The 19251-nt window shown below is 39.4% G+C and overlaps 2 protein-coding genes across 8 annotated transcripts in view; one reads left to right on the plus strand and one right to left on the minus strand.

Moving 5' to 3' along the window:
• The window catches only part of fhip1aa (FHF complex subunit HOOK interacting protein 1Aa), a 22568-nt gene extending 17088 nt beyond the window's left edge, over positions 1–5480 (minus strand). For 3 of the 6 annotated variants that reach the window (XM_053618982.1, XM_053618981.1, XM_053618984.1), the window contains exon 1: positions 5057–5479. The gene's annotated coding sequence lies outside the window, so the exon portion shown is untranslated. Of the gene's footprint in view, positions 1–5056 lie in introns of all 6 variants that reach the window. The other 3 variants (XM_053618983.1, XM_053618985.1, XM_053618979.1) reach the window with 3 other exon arrangements.
• A 1499-nt stretch (positions 5481–6979) lies between these two features.
• sh3d19 (SH3 domain containing 19) lies at positions 6980–19005 on the plus strand. Of its 2 annotated transcripts, none has more exons than XM_053619298.1 (15): positions 6980–7474; positions 11593–12455; positions 14117–14203; positions 14526–14611; positions 14771–14811; positions 14912–15089; positions 15447–15515; positions 15762–15914; positions 16459–16519; positions 16743–16873; positions 16956–17017; positions 17257–17477; positions 17904–17953; positions 18109–18289; positions 18662–19005. In XM_053619298.1, the coding sequence occupies exons 2-15, from the start codon at positions 11945–11947 to the stop codon at positions 18679–18681; spliced, it is 1851 nt and encodes a 616-aa protein (XP_053475273.1). In that variant the 5' UTR covers positions 6980–7474; positions 11593–11944; the 3' UTR covers positions 18682–19005. The 2 variants fall into 2 exon arrangements, with proteins under 2 accessions (XP_053475273.1, XP_053475272.1); XM_053619297.1 differs by having other exon boundaries at positions 6980–7469.
• The last annotated feature ends 246 nt before the right edge of the window (positions 19006–19251 follow it).

Raw genomic sequence — 19251 nt, forward strand, 5'->3', positions numbered from 1 at the left:
AGTTTAAGTTTAAATTACAGATAAAGTTAGAGATAAAGTTTAAGTTTAAATAAGAGATAAAGTTAAAGTTTAAGTTGGAGTTTAGGTTAGAGATAAGGTTCAAGTAAAAGTTAAACATTAAAAATGGTGGATCGGATATTGGAGAATTATTAATTTGATCCGATCCTGTAACACATGGAAAAGACTAGAATTGGGTTTGGAACTGGAACGTTTACATATAACGAGGCTTGATTTATTTATTTCTTGTTGTTAGATTAGATTTTTATTATATTTATATTTGATACTTTATTCTTTCTTTAACAGAAGTGGTTTTGGTATGAATGCTGTGGGTCTGTAAGTCGTGCTTTTATCTGTGTATTTTGTGCTGAAGTGTTTCAGTTTTTAAAAAAAATCCTTTTAAAGCTAAATAGTTTCTCACTTTAGAAACGTCGCGTGGGTATCGATATCGGCTGATACTCGAGGTTTCAGTATGGGTATTGAGAGAAGAAACCTTTCTTACCCTCCTGGGCAAAACCGACCGCCGTCTCCTCTGCCGTGTCTCTCATTATATGGTCACGGACACATGCAAGTTCACGTACACAGAGTAAATCAGTTATCACATTCAGCAATCCCATAACACTTTATGAGCATCGGTTTGAAATAATTTCACGTGTCGCTCACGCAATTCTGACGGAATAATCTGGAGAACTGGCTGTTTTTACGATTATATTCTTATCCATTAGAGCCGCATTACAGTAGCTATGGGATGACACACAGAGGCTAAAATCAGCCACCTCAGACATCCTCACACACACAAATGCAAACTCAGTCTCATTTACATACCCCGGAAACCAGAACCTGAAACCTGATAGGTGGGATTTACGCAACACTGTTAACATGGCAACCATAACCTTGGAGATAACAACAATCAAAGAACACACACATACAGTATAGTGATTGTGCAGAGCACTTCCTGCACTGTGCGAGATAAAGCCATGGTGGTGTCCCAAACCAACATACTAGTGCACGAAAGAGTGTGACAAAATATTACACCACCCCTAGTGTCTAGTCTTAGCTTGCTAGATGAGCTGTGTCGCTGCGTCCCAAATCGCCACGTGAACAACAGAACCGCGATGAAACATAATAGATGGCTTAGTGTTTTGTTTCATTACTTCAACCATGACACCAATACTCAAGGGCTGCGTCCCAATCCATACTACTGCACTCGTGTAGTGGTGATAGCTAAGCATTTAGCAAGCATTAACACCTGAACTGATGAACGGCTAAATCCCCCCCCCCCCCCCAAAAAAAAACAATACAAGTGTACTAATCACGATAGACCATAGACGCCATCGCGCTACTTAGAAGTAGTATAGAAGTATGCAATTTATGACGTAGCCCACTGAAAGGCTAGAAAACACACTCGTTCCTTCCTAACATCACGTATTGGGCTGTGTTCCAAACCGTCACACTGCCGCACTAGAGAAGTGAAGATGAAATGAAGCATTCTTTTAATTCCTGCTAATCGTGTCGTCTGAAGTGTGTAGATGTTTAGACGTGCTCCGACAACGATCAAGCGGGTGCTCTCTTTACCCAGAGGCACAGATAAACCCGCATGCGTGTGTGTGTGTGTGTGTGTGTGTTTGTAGAAAGGGAAACAGAAGACACATTGTGCATCCAGAACCCCGCCCTACCGTCTGCATTTAGGATTAAAACACAAATGGCTTTTAATTCTTATCACTTTAAGACATTTTTACACCTTTATCCCGTTCTGAAGGTCTCACTGGCTGCGTTCCAAATAAAGATTTGTTATGATAACCAAGTGCTCGTTTGTTAGAACAATAATCTAAGACAAGAAAAGTAGCAAACTGGGCTACTGTTTTTATTCTAATACAACAGATTATTATTAGCAGTAATAGTTTTTACAGTCAGGTGAATAGTAAAAATAAACTATCCTACAATTTTCCCCAACGTATCAAATTACTCTGAGACCTTGGAATTTAGACGTTCTACCCATTTTTGCTCAAATGAAAAGAGAGAAAAGAAAAAAAAGAAATAAAAAAGGTATAAATATGTTATTAACATGCCACTGAATAAATGTTATACCATAACAAACTGCTAACAAACTGACGTTCACACCGTGCAGCCTAGTGAGTACAGAATACCCATAATGCACTGTGGTTTTTAAAAGACAATGGAAGGTGAATAGGATGTGATACCTGACATTTACACAAGAACATTTCCAGTGATTGAGATTTGTTTTTGAAAGCCAACACACCAATCAATCCCATAATATAACCCCCCCCCCACTCTCGTTCTCTCGCTCGCTCGCACACAAGATTTTTTACAAATAAATTATAAAAAATAAAAAATTCATTCTTCCAAGGCAGTTATAAAGTGTTCATAACTGAAGTGATGGATAAATACTTGGATTTAATGGATGGATGGATGGATGGATTTGACGGAGGGATGAATGGAAGGAACAGACAAATGAAAGAACGATTCACATTTTAAACAAACAAATTGGTGAAAACATTTTTTTTTTAAAAATCTCTCAAGAGCTTGACAGTTTGTACTTGTTTAAGATTGGTTGGTTGGATGGATGGATGAAAGACGGATAAGTGAATGTGATGGGTGGATGGATGGATGGGTGGATGGATGGATGAAGGAGAGATTAACGTTTCAAACAAAAAGTGTAGAAAATATTGTAAATTCTATCAATGGCTTGACAAGTTGAAAATGTTCGTGATTGGACGGAGAGAAGGATGTACGGACTGGACGGAAGAACGGATGGATGGATGGATGAATGGATGGATGGTTTGATTGAATGGATGAATGGATAGACTACACGACGGGATTGGACAGATGTAAGGAAACAAAAAGAAGAAAAAGGAAGAGAACAATGTTAACAAGTTAGAAACTCCACCATAATTCCCGCATGGTGTAAAAAAAAAAATTTAAAAATTAATAAACACATACAATTTAAAGATAAGATCATTTAAAGATACACATCAGATATAAAGTTTGTTTATATACAAGTACGACTTGAACACAAGTTACGATTCCTAAAGCACCCTTTGCTCAAAATGCACTCGCATGTGAGACTCTGGTACTCTTCCTCACCGAGCCAAGAACCACCTGCTTTAACAGGGAGAGGCTGTTTGACTGACAGTGCAGCTGACCAATCACAAACTTTTCTTCATGTTTACTTCCCAAACGAGTGCAAGTTAACTTCAAATAAATGAGAAAAGTGTAGAATAAGGAGAAAGTGTCCGAGGCTGGCTGATGTTATTTAATACTTAAATGTAGCACAATCTGGAGGTCAAGTTCTGCTTGTGGAGAAATGAGGTTGTACAGTAACAGCACGAAGAGGTTGTGTGTGTGTGTGTGTGTGTGTGTGTGTGTGTGTGAGTGAGAGAGAGAGAGAGAGAGAAAATACCTTGTTGTAAATTATGCAACCTCAAACACACCCACTGAAGAATTGTAAATAAAAAATGACCCTTGTGTAAAATATTGATGCGACGCCTCCTGAGCCGTGATCAGACTACAGGAACGCTACGTAAATGTGGAGGAGAAGAAAAAAAACAAAACAAAACAAAAAAATCATTTGCTTTTACTTTGTGAACAAATGTTTCAAGAATTCAGCAAACAATTCCAAATGTAGTAGTACATTTGAAAAGTCATTTTGAAACTCATTACAGATCTGGGGAAAATGTACTGATCATACACATGCACGCGCGCGCACACACACACACACACGCACACACACACACCCCATTATACCACAGAGCTCCTGAATTCTCAAATCTGACTGGCATCGGCTCGACGGTGTTGATTCATTTTCTCTAACAGCACTCTGATGCGTTACCGTTTCTATAGCAACAACCTGTACAGGGCTTTGTACAACAGGCGTGCCGCTTAAATTAAAGCCAACGAGAAAAGTGTCCTTTTAAAACATGTCCTTTTTTTAAAAAAGAAAAAAGTCGATACGGTGAGGTTTTCTGTGAGGCGACGTTTTATTTTTTTACATTTACGGAAGGAGTCTCCAGTGTCAGCGCTTTGTAACGCTCGGGAAGTTTTTCATCTTCGTGACAAACCAAGTTTGCGGTTACTCGCTAACATGTTTGTGGTGGGGGTTTTTTAAGCTTACAGCCACGCTACTCTGACAACGCCCGATCTCGTCTGATCTCAGAAGCAAAGCAGACTCGGGCCTGGTTAGTACTTGGATGGAAGAAAGAGAAAAAAAAAAGACAGGGAGACCGCTGACTGTAATAACGCAAGCGATAACAGGAACTACCTCGTCTCACGGACACGAGCCACGACTTTAACTGTAGCTGTAAATGGAGAAAAAGTATTATGTGGTGGTTGTTTTTTATTTTTGAATTAATAAAATAATTGTTAATGTTGGCAAATTGCTGTAGTGTAAGAGGAATAAAACACTTCAGGACGTGGTGTTATTGATCGATGTTGACGGAACGTCCCGGGGTGATTTCTTCCTGAGTATCAGACTCGGGCCTGTAATTGATCGGACTGGTATCAGATCAGACATTTTCTGGTTCAGTATTTATTCTGACTTACACAAAATTTGCATAAAACTTCTGAAACTGAAAGGCAGAAAACGCAGTTTAAAAAAAAAAAAAAAGAAAAAGGGTTGAGGGTTGAAAATGAAGGATGAACTCTTAACTTAAGCTTTAATAATAATAATAATAATAATAATAATAATGTTGCTTTTCTAATATTTGCTGGTTGAAATGTGAAGACAGATCACTGAAGGCTTATTTTCCTGAATGGAAAATGTCAGTAAAATGAGATAAGAGCAAAGTATACCTGCTCAGGTGTGTTCACAGGAAGGAAGGAGAGAGAGAGAGAGAGAGAGAGAGAGAGAGAGAGAAAGAGAAACTACTTTGACAATTCTGTTTTAGATTTCTGAATTTAAACTACAAAAACGCCTGAACACTTGAAGAAGTGTCTCATGTTAAATGCAGCTTGTTTTGTTGTTGTTGTTTAGACTGAAACACAACACAACAAACACTGACAGCGACGACGCCAGCAGCTCAAACGCAGGTACACAGCTCACCTGTTCCCAGGTGATAAATGACCAGATGAGAGGTTGATTTCTTTCTCCGCTCGAAGTCCTGCAGCTCCTGTAAACTAGTTTTGCTCTGTTATAAATCCTCCTGCGTGTGAAATGAAATCCTCTGCTGGACTTCAGTCATGGTGGCTTTAATTCCGCTCAGGAAGCACTGAAGGGCCTCCGTCTCGCGCAGCCTCGAGCGCACACCTCAGCGCTGATTGGACGCGCTGGCAAGGTAACGCGCAGACAAGACACCGCCCACGCATGCGTATGTAAATGAGTCGCTATGTAAACCACGCCCACCAGGCAACAGAACCTTACCTAACCGTCTAATACATTAGTTTAACTAATTAATTAACTGATATTATCTGCTTGACTAATAAAGAAAGAAACAACGAAGTTTGTTAGTTTGTTAGTTTGTTTATTTGTTTGTTTGGCAATATATGATATATAAATAGAATACACGACTAATAATGATATTAACAAAACAAAACTGTTTTAATGGAGAGACCTAAAATATTTTAAATACCTCACCCACTAATAAATTTGTTTTCATTTACTTTCTTTATTTCTTTATAATAATAATAATAACAATAACAACAATAACAAATAATCACTATCATAATCTTTATTAAATATAGGCCTATATATTTTTGGATAAATAAATAAATAAAGGGCAAATATTTTAGGTTTCTTCATATCAAGCATTTTTTAATATAATTATTAGAGATTCGTTTATTGTTTCATTTGTTGATTTTATTAATTTATCATTTATTTTTCTTATTCTTTCTCTCATTTTTTGCCGAATAGTAAAACGCTTTCAGTGCCTCTGAATTTGTTTGTTTGTTTGTTAGAGCAGTTTGGTTATAGTGTGTGTAACTGCGCCATCTGTTGGACAAAGATGAATACTGCACTGGAGAAAAAAAAACATTACAGCAGTGTTTCATTTTTTTCCCTTTATTTTTTTAAACTTCACTGAAGTCATTTTCAGTTCTCTTCAATATATCTGTAAAAAAAAAATCTGACAGACAGCAATAAGTGTATAAAACTCTTTCACTCTTTTCTTTCAGGTTACAATTTAATATAAATAACATATTACATATCATTACAACAAATAACATATCTTTATATATTTTAAATTTTTGCACAAAGCACCGTTTTGGTATTTCTTCCTAAAACATGACCTTGAGAGTTCAGAGTGATGGCCTAATATAAATGATGCACTACAGTGGCGTCATTTCCCGTGGAAAACGATAACATCTCCCAGAATTTTGATCCTCGATAACGATTTTTTCTCTCTATAATCTGAAGATTTCTTATATATTTTTATATTTACCAATTTGCTATGGACACTTAAATGTATACGCGCAAATGTTAAAAGGCTATAAATATCGGAATTTTGTTATTTGTCATTTTTCACAGTTTCAGAAATTCTTTAAAAAGCATTTCTATATGAGTGAGAAATTCGCTTTGTGTTTTGATGCTTTTTAAAGGATTATTAAGAAAACTGTATATATAAGCACTATGTTACAACTATTAACAAATAATACTATTTACAGCAGTCAAATATATAGGATCGACAGGCTACTGTATACTGAATAGAGTGATGGGGATAGGGATAAAGTACTGCGGGACCGAGTATAAAGGGATGGTGTTACACTGGTCCTTCAGTCCTGGGCTCTCTGTGTGGAACTGTTCATGAAATAAAAAAACAAGCTGGCATTGTCCATCATCACCTGTAGGGGACAGTGAGGAGAATAAAGGATTAGCATTCTACACACACACACACACACACACACACACACACACATACTATTCCTGTGAAGACTGAATTGTCAGATATTCCTATGCTCCTGAGGACATTTGGACCCCACAAAAATATAAAAAATCTCTCTCTCTCTCTCTCTCTCTCTCTCTCTGTCCACTAAGCATTCTTGGATTGGTGACCTCCACACACATCCACACTCTCCATACAAACACTTTCACACATAAAACAAAAACAACCAACACTTGTCCTTTATTTCCAGTTTATTCATGGATAAAATATAAATGTCACCTTTTTTTTCTTCTTTTTTTTTTCACTTGCTGCTCAGGCACAACTTGAAAAGCAGGTGTTCACACACATCAGCGAGCACTGACACACACCCAGCATGATGACAGCGTTGCCATGAACCCGTCATACGGTATTTACTTATGTAAACACACGGCATGCCATTAGCTTTAGTAACTAAATGTAGGCTGTGAGGTGCGTGAGCCGTATTTCCTGATCCGCAGCATTCGAGCCGCCCGAAACAAGGTCACACACTCTGGGTTTTACTCTCCAGCACGTTCACACACACACACACACACACACACACACACACACACTTTACTGGAATAACACTATTGAGGCTGCTGGTTTTCCGATACACATCAGGTAAGGTGTGTGTTTTTTCGTTGTTGTAAAATATATATCGCTTTACAATATGTACAATGTAATGTCGTGTTGTTTTTGTGATACTGCTGCTATTAAGTTACATCTCACGTGTGTATTCATTTTCATTTAGTATTTACAAAAAGCTTCACTGCTCCAGAACGGTGAAAGAAACCCTTAGTGACAGGTGTATTAAGGAGAAAACAATCTCTTTAATACACCATCAATAATTCCAAACATTTCTTGCTTTTATTTCTTTAGTCTTTTATTTTGCACCCGGGTCATGAGACGAATGTGCTGTAGGCAAGAAATAATGGCGGTCTATCTCAACTAAAATCTGTTCCGTGGCCCAGTGTTCATATTTATGCTTCAAATGACATCTTCATCAAGCTACAGTAACATTCAGCTTCGGTAAATGATTGATGCTGGTCAAGGTTGCGGTGGATCTGGAACCTATCCCTGGAATGCTGAGCCTCTGCTTGGATGCCAGGGCATCACACACACACACACACACACACACACACAAACACAAAAACACACACACGCATTAATACCAGTCTATCTATCGGCATGTTTTTGAGAAATGAGAGGAAACCCACACTGACAGGGGAACACCGTGAGAACAGCTCATCATCAGGTATACGCTTCTCCATCCATCCATCCATCCATCCATCCATTTTCCATAGCGCTTATTCTACACAGGGTCACGGGGAGCCTGGAGTTTATCCCAGGGAACTCAGGGCACAAGGCGGGGGACACCCTGGACGGGTGTTAATCCATCGTAGGGCACAATCGCACACACACACTCCACAATTTGGAAACCAGCCTACAACGCACGTCTTCGGACTGGTGGAGGAAACCCTCCGAAGCATGGGGAGGAAGTTCAAGCTTGGATAAAGTGGGGAAAATGTGTGCGTTCGAATTTTCAAAGGACAAAGACTCCATTCATGTGGTGTGTGTGTGTGTGTGTGTGTGCAGGTTTGATACTATCAGCTGTAACTCAATAGCGAATGTGGCTTCATGGAGGAGCCAACTCATTTTAAACACTGTGTGCGACTATAACAAGATAGAAGAATGAATTGGCGTAAAAAAAAAAAAACCACAAGAAAACCCACAATTTTTCTTGGCAATTTTTTTGCCAAGTCATCACATCGCAGACTTCGCCCTCGGTGTAGAAATGTTTCGATACGGTTTGACGGCTACGGAGTACTTGTCTTCTTCGTCCAGAGAAAAAGAACGTCTCTCGTCCTTTAGGTGAAATATTCCCACAGACCTAAGCGCGGCGCTTTAATCTCCTGTAGTGGAGTGTGTATTCATATTCTATTGTGTGTCCACTGTGTTTACCACATAAACAGTCCTTTCTCGTTGTATTCGCGAAAGTTGTGAAGCAGTGTCTCTCAAAATGGCAGCAGCCAAAGAAGTTTGGTTGAGCAGTCAATGCTAAGAGCGATTATAACATGATTTCAGGCATACTTTACCTTTTTTTTAGTGATTTATCAACATATCTGACTGAAATGTTGATATTCTCTATGAGTTAGTCACATTTTAACTGCTACTATGTCTTCAGGTTGTCTCTAATCAACGACTTGCTGAGTACATGCGAGCTAGCATTGTAACTAGCATAGCTAAGTCACTGTCACTAAAATAGCCGTGTAGACTGCAGTAATATTATCAGGTATGTCGAAGGAAGAGCAGCAAAAGTTCACAATGGCCTTGTTTCTTACTCTTTCTCCGCCTTATATCAAGTACCAGTATCAATAACCAACCTCGTAACACCAGCTATACACCGAGTGCTGCTTTAAATCAAGTTTTAGACTGTGAATAATGAAGAAAAATAACTTTCATTATGCAATTTATTGCACTAGAATACACAATAAACGCATAGGCGTAACCACGCATTCTTTGGGGGGTCGAGTCCCCCCCCCAGTGTTGAGGAAATACCAATCTGTCCCCCCAGTATACAGTAGAAATATTTTCTGTATGCCCGCCTTTAATGAATCCTGCCAACAGATCTGTCTTTTCTTCATCTATTCTATTTATTTATGTCTATTCCTTTTTAATATAGTTCCGTTTGTTAAGGAAAATAGGTGTGTGCCCCTCCTCCAATTGTACACTTGGTTGCGCCCATACTCAACGCAAGTTCGTTGATATATTTTAGCAGCTCAGTCTGTAAGAAATGGAGACAGGACGTCCACAGCACCCTACAATTTCCCCATGCTCTAGGAGCTTCTATCACTCAGAAATCACATGGATTCAAACGGTAGTTCTAATCCTAAAACTAAGTTCTAAATATGCGAATTTTCAGTATCAAACTTTGGATGTTGGGGGGGTCGGGCTTGGACCCCCCCAATGTTAAGCCCTTGAATAAATGGCATTTATGCACTGTGAGACATGTGAGACATGCTGGCAGCACTAACAGGTTTGTTTGGTATGTGGTTAAAGCTAGGCTTGCATGGAATTTTGCTAGGGGGGAAAATGCAAAAAAAAAAAATTTGTTTAAAAAGAAAGTATTCAGACCCCTGACCAATTCTCACATATTACTGAATTACAAATGGTACATAGAAATTTCATTCTGTTTCATATTTAGTGGTGCTTGAAAAGCACTACTATTGTTATTCGGTATACTTATTATTATTATTATTACTATTATTATTATTATTGCACTTTTTTCCCGGCGCGTAACGATTCCACGGGTGAGGTGTCCAATCGATCGGCTTATTGAGGAGAGGTGTGCTATGACTCTTATAAGCGATCGGAATGTCGGAATTCCCGGAATGGAAGCTCAAAGTCGGAAAGTTTCCCATTGACTTGCATTGAGTTGCGAAAGAATTGGCGCCCTACATGGCATGCTCTAAAAGAATTGCCTCCGTATATGTCTGGCTGTAAAAAATATCGGTCGATCTGGCTGGCTCTCAAAAGTATTGGCGGCCTACGCTGTCGGCTCCCGAAAGTATTGTCGCCCCGTCCCGGGTCCCGCTCACATTTTCTTCAGGAAATGTACCGGTCTAGTTTATATTACAACTCAAAAACTCAAACTCAAAGATGACATTGGATTTATGTTGGGAAATATTTTGATGAAAAATACAAAATTGAAATAACTTGCTTGCATAAGTATTCAGCCCCCACGTCCGTGTAAACTGGAAGTTTACACAGCACTGTAATTGGATTTACAGTTTTCCCAACATAAATCCAATGTCACCTTAGAATAAATGATTTTCAGTATATAGTACATAAAATAATTCTTACTAAAAATCCATTTTGATTACAAAGTAGATGTCTCAAAATGTCTTTAAGACAATGAAAAAAATTATATATATATATATATATATTAAAAAAATTCACAAAAATAGAAAATTTCTCACCAGATGTTCTTATGAATTATTCGAGAATTCATATTTAAAATGTACAAATCAGATTCTTAGCTGTGTTTAGCTGCTATTGTTAGCGTTTGCCATTTCCTGTTTGTTCCTAGTTTTGATTAGCTGCTATTACAGTATGTGTGTAGGGACATTAGTTTAGTTAGACAGTTAGCTAAAAGGTGTCAATACACCACCAAAATCCATTTTTAAAAAAACACCTTAATTAAGTGGGATTATTTAGGTGTGTGAGGAAATCTGTTTCTGGAGCTTCTGAAAGAGTTAGGAATGTTTTGCTAGTAACAAATCAAGGGTGTATTAGGGAGTAATTAGCATCACGCTAATAGCCGTTAACAGTTTTTATTTTATTAAATATACCAACATTCTCTTCAGTTGACCTGCTCATTCAACAATCCATTATTCATTCCTTTGGTCTAATCAGATGTTAGCATTTACATGGATTAGTGCCAGCATTCATGATTAGCAGCTAGCATTAGAATCATTTACTAGCATTTTGGTCTGTTGCTATCTTTAGCCATTTGTATTTATTTATTTATTTATTTATTTATTTATTTATTTGTCGATCATTTCAAATGAACCAAAAAAGGTCCAACTGAATAAAAAACCTGTCTGAATCTCCTGATTATGGTGTTGTATATTTTATTCAAAACATATACTCTTAACACACAGTGTTCATCATTATCACACTCTTTTTTTTAGACTTTTTAGATTAATAAATTATTATAGTAATATTTATTTCATTCTTTCAGATTAGAGAGAGAAGCACAGAAAGCCTCTGAGGGCGTCACTCACAGCAGCCAATCACAATCCATCTCAGCTAATTAGTGAGCAATCATCATCAGTCCTGGTCTCCTCTATCAGTGCTCAGAATCCTTCTGTCCAATCAAAGGCTCTGGTGCTGTTCCCAAGACCCCTCCCTGTGTCCCACCTTCATCCTCAGCCTGAACACCGAATCAACAACGAGGTCAAAGGTCAAACGCTTGTTTGAAAAACATGACCCAGCTGCATCATCAGGGAAATATTTAATATTTAACTGTTGGAGGATTTTTAAATTTTACTACTTTCGACTCAGAGCAGAACGAAGAGGACCTGATTGAGAACATGACCGCTCTTCACAGCGAGCGCAACATTCGGGCTAAGATCCATGAATTTGAGAGACAGACAGTCACTGACGAGCTCAGCACCCTGACACCCCGACCCCGAAACGTGACGCGGCCAGCCGTGGCACCGAAGCCCTCCATGACTCGGAGAGCCTCCGTCAGCAGCACCACAGAAGAAGAACCATACACCCAGATCTTGCCAGATAATACCAATGTGCAGGTTATTAGTACAGACAGCACTCCAGTGCCTCCATCTCCACCCCTGAGATCACAGATGCCTAGAAAACCCTCACTAAACTCCAGCAATCAGTTTAAACCCCAACCTCTGATTAGACCTCCTCCTCAGCTCCCGTCTCGACCCTCGCTGCGCAGGACTAGAACTCTAAACTCCCAGGACGAGGATGCTGCTTTCAACACTCCTCCGTTTTCTCCACGTACAGCCCATAACGGCCAGCAGAACGTCAACAATCACAGCAGAACCAAAGAGAACGAATACGTGGACGCTCCTTTTAGTAAGTCACGTTTTCATCCGGTGCAGAAAAGATAAATACACAAGCAAGTAAGCAAGCAGGAAAGAAAGAAAGAGGAAGAAAGAAAGAAAGAAAGGCAGGAAGACAGAAGGAAAACAGGTATATTGAGTATTAATAGAAAAGCAAATGAAAAAAATAAGAAATGAACAAAACACAGAAAAGACAAAAGAAAGAAAAACGCCAATGAAAGAAACCAAAAAAATTTTTTGGAAAATGCTGGATGGAAGCAAAAAGAAAAGAAAGTACGAAAGGGAGGAAAAACAGAAAAAAAGAAAGGATAGGTGGGAAGAAAGAAAGATGTTTTGGGTATGAATAGACAAAGCAAATGAAAGAAACAAAGCAGGATGGATGGATGAAATAAAGAAGAAAGAAAGGAAAAAGAAATTAAAGCGTGAAAGGGGGAATAGAAAAGATAAAGGGTGGGGGAGAAGAAAGAAAGAAAAACGGTATATTGAGTAATAAAAGAAAAGCAAATGAAAGAAAAGGATGGGTGGGTGGGTGGAGTGATGGGTGATAAATGAAATGAATATGAAAGAGAGGGTGGTAAAAGAAAGAAAGGAAGAAGATGCATGGATTAGTAAAAGAAAGAAAGACAGAAAGAAAGAAAGAAAGAAAGAAAGAAAGGAAGACGATGCATGGATTAGTAAAAGAAAGAAAGACAGAAAGAAAGAAAGAAAGAAAGAAAGAAAGAAAGGAAGAAGATGCATGGATTAGTAAAAGAAAGAAAGACAGAAAGAAAGAAAGAAAGAAAGGAAGGAAGAAGATGCATGGATTAGTAAAAGAAAGAAAGACAGAAAGAAAGAAAGAAAGGAAGAAGATGCATGGATTAGTAAAAGAAAGAAAGACAGAAAGAAAGAAAGAAAGGAAGGAAGGAAGAAGATGCATGGATTAGTAAAAGAAAGAAAGACAGAAAGAAAGAAAGAAAGGAAGAAGATGCATGGATTAGTAAAAGAAAGAAAGACAGAAAGAAAGAAAGAAAGGAAGAAGATGCATGGATTAGTAAAAGAAAGAAAGACAGAAAGAAAGAAAGAAAGAAAGAAAGAAAGAAAGAAGATGCATGGATTAGTAAAAGAAAGACAGAAAGAAAGAAAGAAAGGAAGGAAGAAGATGCATGGATTAGTAAAAGAAAGAAAGACAGAAAGAAAGAAAGAAAGAAAGAAAGAAGATGCATGGATTAGTAAAAGAAAGAAAGAAAGGAAGGAAGAAATGCATGGATTAGTAAAAGAAAGAAAGACAGAAAGAAAGAAAGAAAGAAAGAAACCAACAACAAACAGAAACAGGATGGGTGGATGAAATATAAAAAGAAAGAAAAAGGAAAGTCGAGGAAAGGGTACAAAACAAAAACTATAAAGAGTAAGTGGAAATGAAAGAAAGAAGGAAAGAAAGAAAGAAAGAAAGAAAGAAAGAAAGACAATGTGTGGACGGATGAAGAAAAAAATAATGAAAGAAAGAAAGTTGGACGAAGGCACGAAGAGAAAAAAGGGGGAGGGAGAAAGAAAGAGGCAACAAAGGAAGAAAAACACTGGTGAAAGAAAGAAAGAAAGAGAGAAAGAAAGGACAGTAATGTCCAGTCAGGAGAGACGTGTGTCCTTTCTGACTGAAAGTAAAGTCTTGTTTCTGGAATCTGCTTCTGCTCTCCACAGGCCACGTTCTCTCCAACCTGAACCACGCAGCCTCTTTCACCAACGAAGTGAGCCGCAAACCGACCATCATCAGAGTTCCCAGCAAACGTTAGTACCGTTAGTACCGTTAGTACTTCACACCTTTACCTAAACCTGACTCCACGCTAGAACTGTGTGTGGTTAGTGTTAGTGGCGATCACTGTATATTACACGTTCGACTTACCTCAGAAGTGGGAATCAGGATACTCTACTAGCTACAAAACAAAATCTGAAATTAAAAATGTTCCATTTTAGCTAGCAGGTTAAAGTTCTTTACGTTATACGACGTTGACTAGCTCGTTTTTAATAGCATTAGTGTAAATATGGCGTAATAATCTCGTAAATATTAGAGAGTGAAAATAACATGTTAGAATTTGACCTTGTTCTTCAGAGGAACAGGAAGTGTCTGATGGGTTCCCTCCTGCGTTTCCTGTTCAGAGAGCTATAGGAGGCCCTCCACCTTCCATCGCACGCAAGGTACAGGTTCTGCTCTCTGTACCGGTGTACGTGTACTGTATATAAAGATCAGCTCCCTTTAGCGTACATTAAATACACACTACAGGAAGTGATTTTGGGATTCTCCTCTACTACTACTGCGGACTAACCTGAGTGTTTCTTCGGGTCTGTCTGATTTAGGGCTCGTTAAGTAGAGCGTGTGAGCCGGTTCTGCCTTCACGGTGTGTATATAGTGATGCAGCGTTCTTTTCCTTTTCTGAGTGTCACTAATTGTAAATGTTGAGTAAATAAACATGTGTTTTTGATCTCTATCTGTATCAGCCCTGCTGGGGGTAAAAGGCTGCCCCGTCATCCTCCTAAAGCTGCCCCGGGACGCCCTCCTCCGCCGCGGAGAGACAGCATCCAGCGTAACTCCAAGCTGAGGCATAATTTGTCGAAGAAAGCGCCTGTGCTTCCTCCAAGACCTAATCCCGGACATCGCCTGTACAACCAGTACACAGTGAGAAACGACAATAATCACAGCAATCACAATACGTCAGGGGGCGGAGCGGGGGGTGGGGGGTTGGCGTGTCTACTTGACTGTTGAATTCTCCATTCTGATTGGTCAGAAAGTGTTGATTAATTTTCCATAACGGCAGCGCTGACAGTAGTGCAGGTACTCGTACGGTCCACGACATTACACGGCACGTAACTATAAACGGATAAAAACAATGAGTCATACTTTAATAAACAGACGATTGTAATCCTTGCCGGATTACCGGAATAATCCTAATGAGTGTGCTTGAAGTGTGCACTGGTTCCCTACAGCTCACTCCTTCACTCCTTGTTCTATTTTTCCCTCTGTGTGTTAACGTAGCTGCAAATCCCTCACGCCATCGCCGATCACGACTACAACGGCACACACACTGGAGAGCTCTCCTTTCAGGTACAACCCGGACAAAAGAACTCATTACATTAACAATTGGGTGAAAAGTGATATGTTAATTAGCTTCAGTACGAGTTAAAGAACCAAAAGTCCGACACCGAACACGTCTCAGCTTAGATCTCGTCCTCAGACGTGTCTTTATACTGTAAAGCAATGTCACTGTGATACAGAACTTCCCGTACTCTTGCTCTAGTCTCAGCAGCATCACGAGCATCACAGACTCTCTCTTCTTCTTTTCTTCTGTAGAAAAACGAAGTGCTGGTTCTGCTGAACCAAACAGACAGCCGAACGTTCGAGTGCCAAGTAGGAGACGCGAAAGGAACAGTGCAGAAATCTTACATGAAGATCATCACGCCGCTTTCGAACTACTCGCATTATGACGCCAATCCGGCGCCGCAGGTAACGGGATCATTAAACCCAATCTCGAATAAGTCATGGGATTATTTACGGCGTTTTAATAACGATAGAGTCTTTTTCCCGCCCAAAGAAAATTATTGGCACCCCTAGAGTTCATATCGGTGTAGCTTCCCCTGAAGAGAACGCCGCCGCTGAAAAGTCGAACAAGCTTGTAGAGGATCTTGGCGTCCTCCGTGCAGAACATATCCTTACAGCTCATTAATCTTACGCTTCTGGAGCTTCCGGATGCTTCTCTTGAAGGTTAGAGAATGTCGATTTTTGTGTCCCAAATGACTTGGGGTCATTTATCACAAGGATGGATTTCTCCAGCATGTACAGTATTTGAAATATCCTTCAGGAGCTGCCCTTATGAGAACGAGGTTTGTACATTTGGAGGGTGCCAATATTTTTCTAGAGGATTGAAAAATCTCAGAACTTATTTGATATTTGAAACAGGGTTAACGTGTTTTATTTATTTATCAATCTATCTGTCTATTTAACTCAGACTCAAGTGTTTAATGAGAGTAAAGAACACTTTTCTCTGCAGGAGAGCACTTCAGTGGAAAACGGCCCTCTGCAGGTTCAAGCACTTTATGACTTCACTCCAGGTGAATCTCAAATGCTAATTTTGTTCTTCAAAATCATAATCGCATCTCATGCAGAAAGCGTGCGCTTTATCCCTTTAAACGTAACAGACAGAGTGAGCTGTTGAGTTTGAAACAGAACGAGCACACGGGCCCACAGAGGCGTCTGCGTCTCTCAGGACTGAAGTCAGAATGTTCTTCATCATGTTCTTCATCGCTAAAATCTGCAGTGTCTCATTTCACTCAGAGGGTCCTGGAGAACTCGGGCTGAAGGCTGGAGACATCATTAATAACGTAGAGCAGACAGACACAGAGTGGTATTTGGGATCGTCCAGAGGGATCACGGGGTTCTTCCCCGTTAACTACGTCAAAATTCTGGTAAGGGTTGAGGCAGAAGAGCATGCTGGGAAAGGCTGGGACGATAAATCGTTAACGATTGATCATGTCTGTTTATAAACAGTCCAGACAGCCTGCAGCTGCAGCTGCGTCTGCGCCTGCGCCTGCTACACCTCAGAAAATCAGGTAAGACACCTGTTTTTAGTATTTTTTGTCACTGTGTGCTTTTAATTTGGAAAGCTACCATTCGTTATCCTTAGAAAATAAATCAAAATGGCCGCTGCAGAGCATGGTCATGTGACACTGGTCACTCAGTGACACTGAGTAGCAAGTGACGGCTTTCCTTCATCTAGTAGCTAAACATTTTTTAACTGGACCTCAGTGACAGTGTGTGTGTGTGTGTGTGTGTGTGTGTGTGTGTGTAGCGGCCTGCGGTGTGTTGCGAGGTTTGACTTCGAGGGCGAACACAGCGATGAGCTCTCGTTTACCGAAGGCCAAGTGATCAAACTCCTGGAGTACGTTGGAGAGGACTGGGCTCGCGGCAAGATCGGTGGCCATGTTGGAATTTTCCCCATCAGCTTTGTGGAACTGATGGAGGATCTTCCACCTTCACCTGCAAAGAACCAGACCAGGGTTCCTCTGTCTGGTACGAACACTTTTATCCAGTTCTACACAATTTTGATGATCTATACCACAGCGTTGCTCAATTCTGGATTGTGATTGGTCAGAAGGCGGTGAGGAATTTTCTAGAACAGCAGCTCCGACAGTAGTGCAGCTTCGAATCACAGGTTTATATGAACGCACTTGTTCTAATACGTTCGCGTTTCTATAGCAACAGCTCATTCACAGGGACTTGTATTACGTACACTCCACATAATCTAAGTCTAATATATAATCGTCGATACGGCGACGTTTCCAGGATAAACTCCTTCCATGTTTATTTAATGTCTGTGGAAGGAGTCTCCAGTGTCAGCGATTTGTAACAGAGAGTTTTACTCTTTACTTATACTTTATTACTGTATCACACATAAATTATGCATTCTACATTCTGATCAATTAAAATGATATTTAGGGATGGCTGCCTCAAACAACATGCAAGTTGCTGCTTCAACACGTCATCAGGTGTGTATTAGTTTATTATTCCTGCATATTATTATTATTATTATTGCTGTTGTTGGTCCTAATGAATGGTTTTAACACTCACACACCTGTTTATATATATGTATAATATATATGTATATATGCATGTCTGTGTGTGTGTGTGTGTGTGTTTGTAGGAGTACGGAGTTGAGCGAGTCAAGGCTCTGTATGACTTCACGGCGGAGACGGATAATGATCTGTCGTTCCTGAGAGGTGACCTGATCGAAGTGATAGAACACACTGATGAAGAATGGAGTTATGGAAGACTGAATGGCAAAGAGGGGTTATTCCCTCTGTCCTTCACACAGACACACACAGGTACACACACACACACACACACACACACACACACACACACGACTACACAACATTAGACTCCTGCCATCTGCTGGTCTACAAGAAGAAGTGCAGTCTTGGAGAAAATATAGGGTAATAAAGTCAGACACTTTAGATAGATGGAGAGACAGACAGAAAGACAGACGGATAGATAAACACTTTAGATAGACAGATAGATGGAGAGACAGACAGAAAGATAGATGGATGGATGAACACTTTAGACAGATAGATGAACACTTTAGATAGATGGAGAGACAGACAGAAAGACAGACAGACAGATATTAAAACATTATTATATTAAGATTATTCAGGGTTAGAAAGTCATTTACTGACACTGCTTTGTTTTCTGTTAAGGAGGTTCCTCACTCCGATAACCGGTGGAGCAGACGGGAAAAAGCACAGATGAACAAACACACCCTGCTGCCACGTATAAACATGATTTGTAATTATTATGTGTATGAATTTCTGGATCCTTCTTTGGGTGAAACTCAACGCTGTTATTGTGTAGTCTGGGTGCAAGATTTATAAATGTGATTTCTTTTTCCCCCTTTCATTAACACCGTTTCAGTTTACACACACACACACACACACACAAAACCCAAGTAAGAGAGGAGTGTGTTAGGGTGTCTGGTTCATTTACTGAATATATTGTACTTTTTGGATTTGAATAGAAAAAAATAAAAATTTCCAGCAAATGATATTCGTCTTCACAGCATTCAGTTCTGGACTTCGATCTGATGTGTAGTAGAACCTCGATATATACTGCATATTTCACCACTTAACCTCTACATGCAAAAAAAAAAAAAAGAAGGGAAGGTGTTTGTAATTCATTCATTTGATAAATTCTACATTTATATATCGCAAGTCCTTCTTTTTACTAAAAAAAGAAAGTAAAATGTGAAACTGTTAAGCAGAGTTCGTGAGTTACACTTGAATCATTCTTG

Source organism: Ictalurus furcatus, chromosome 29, assembly GCF_023375685.1.
Source record: "Ictalurus furcatus strain D&B chromosome 29, Billie_1.0, whole genome shotgun sequence".
NCBI classification, from domain to species: Eukaryota; Metazoa; Chordata; class Actinopteri; order Siluriformes; family Ictaluridae; genus Ictalurus; species Ictalurus furcatus.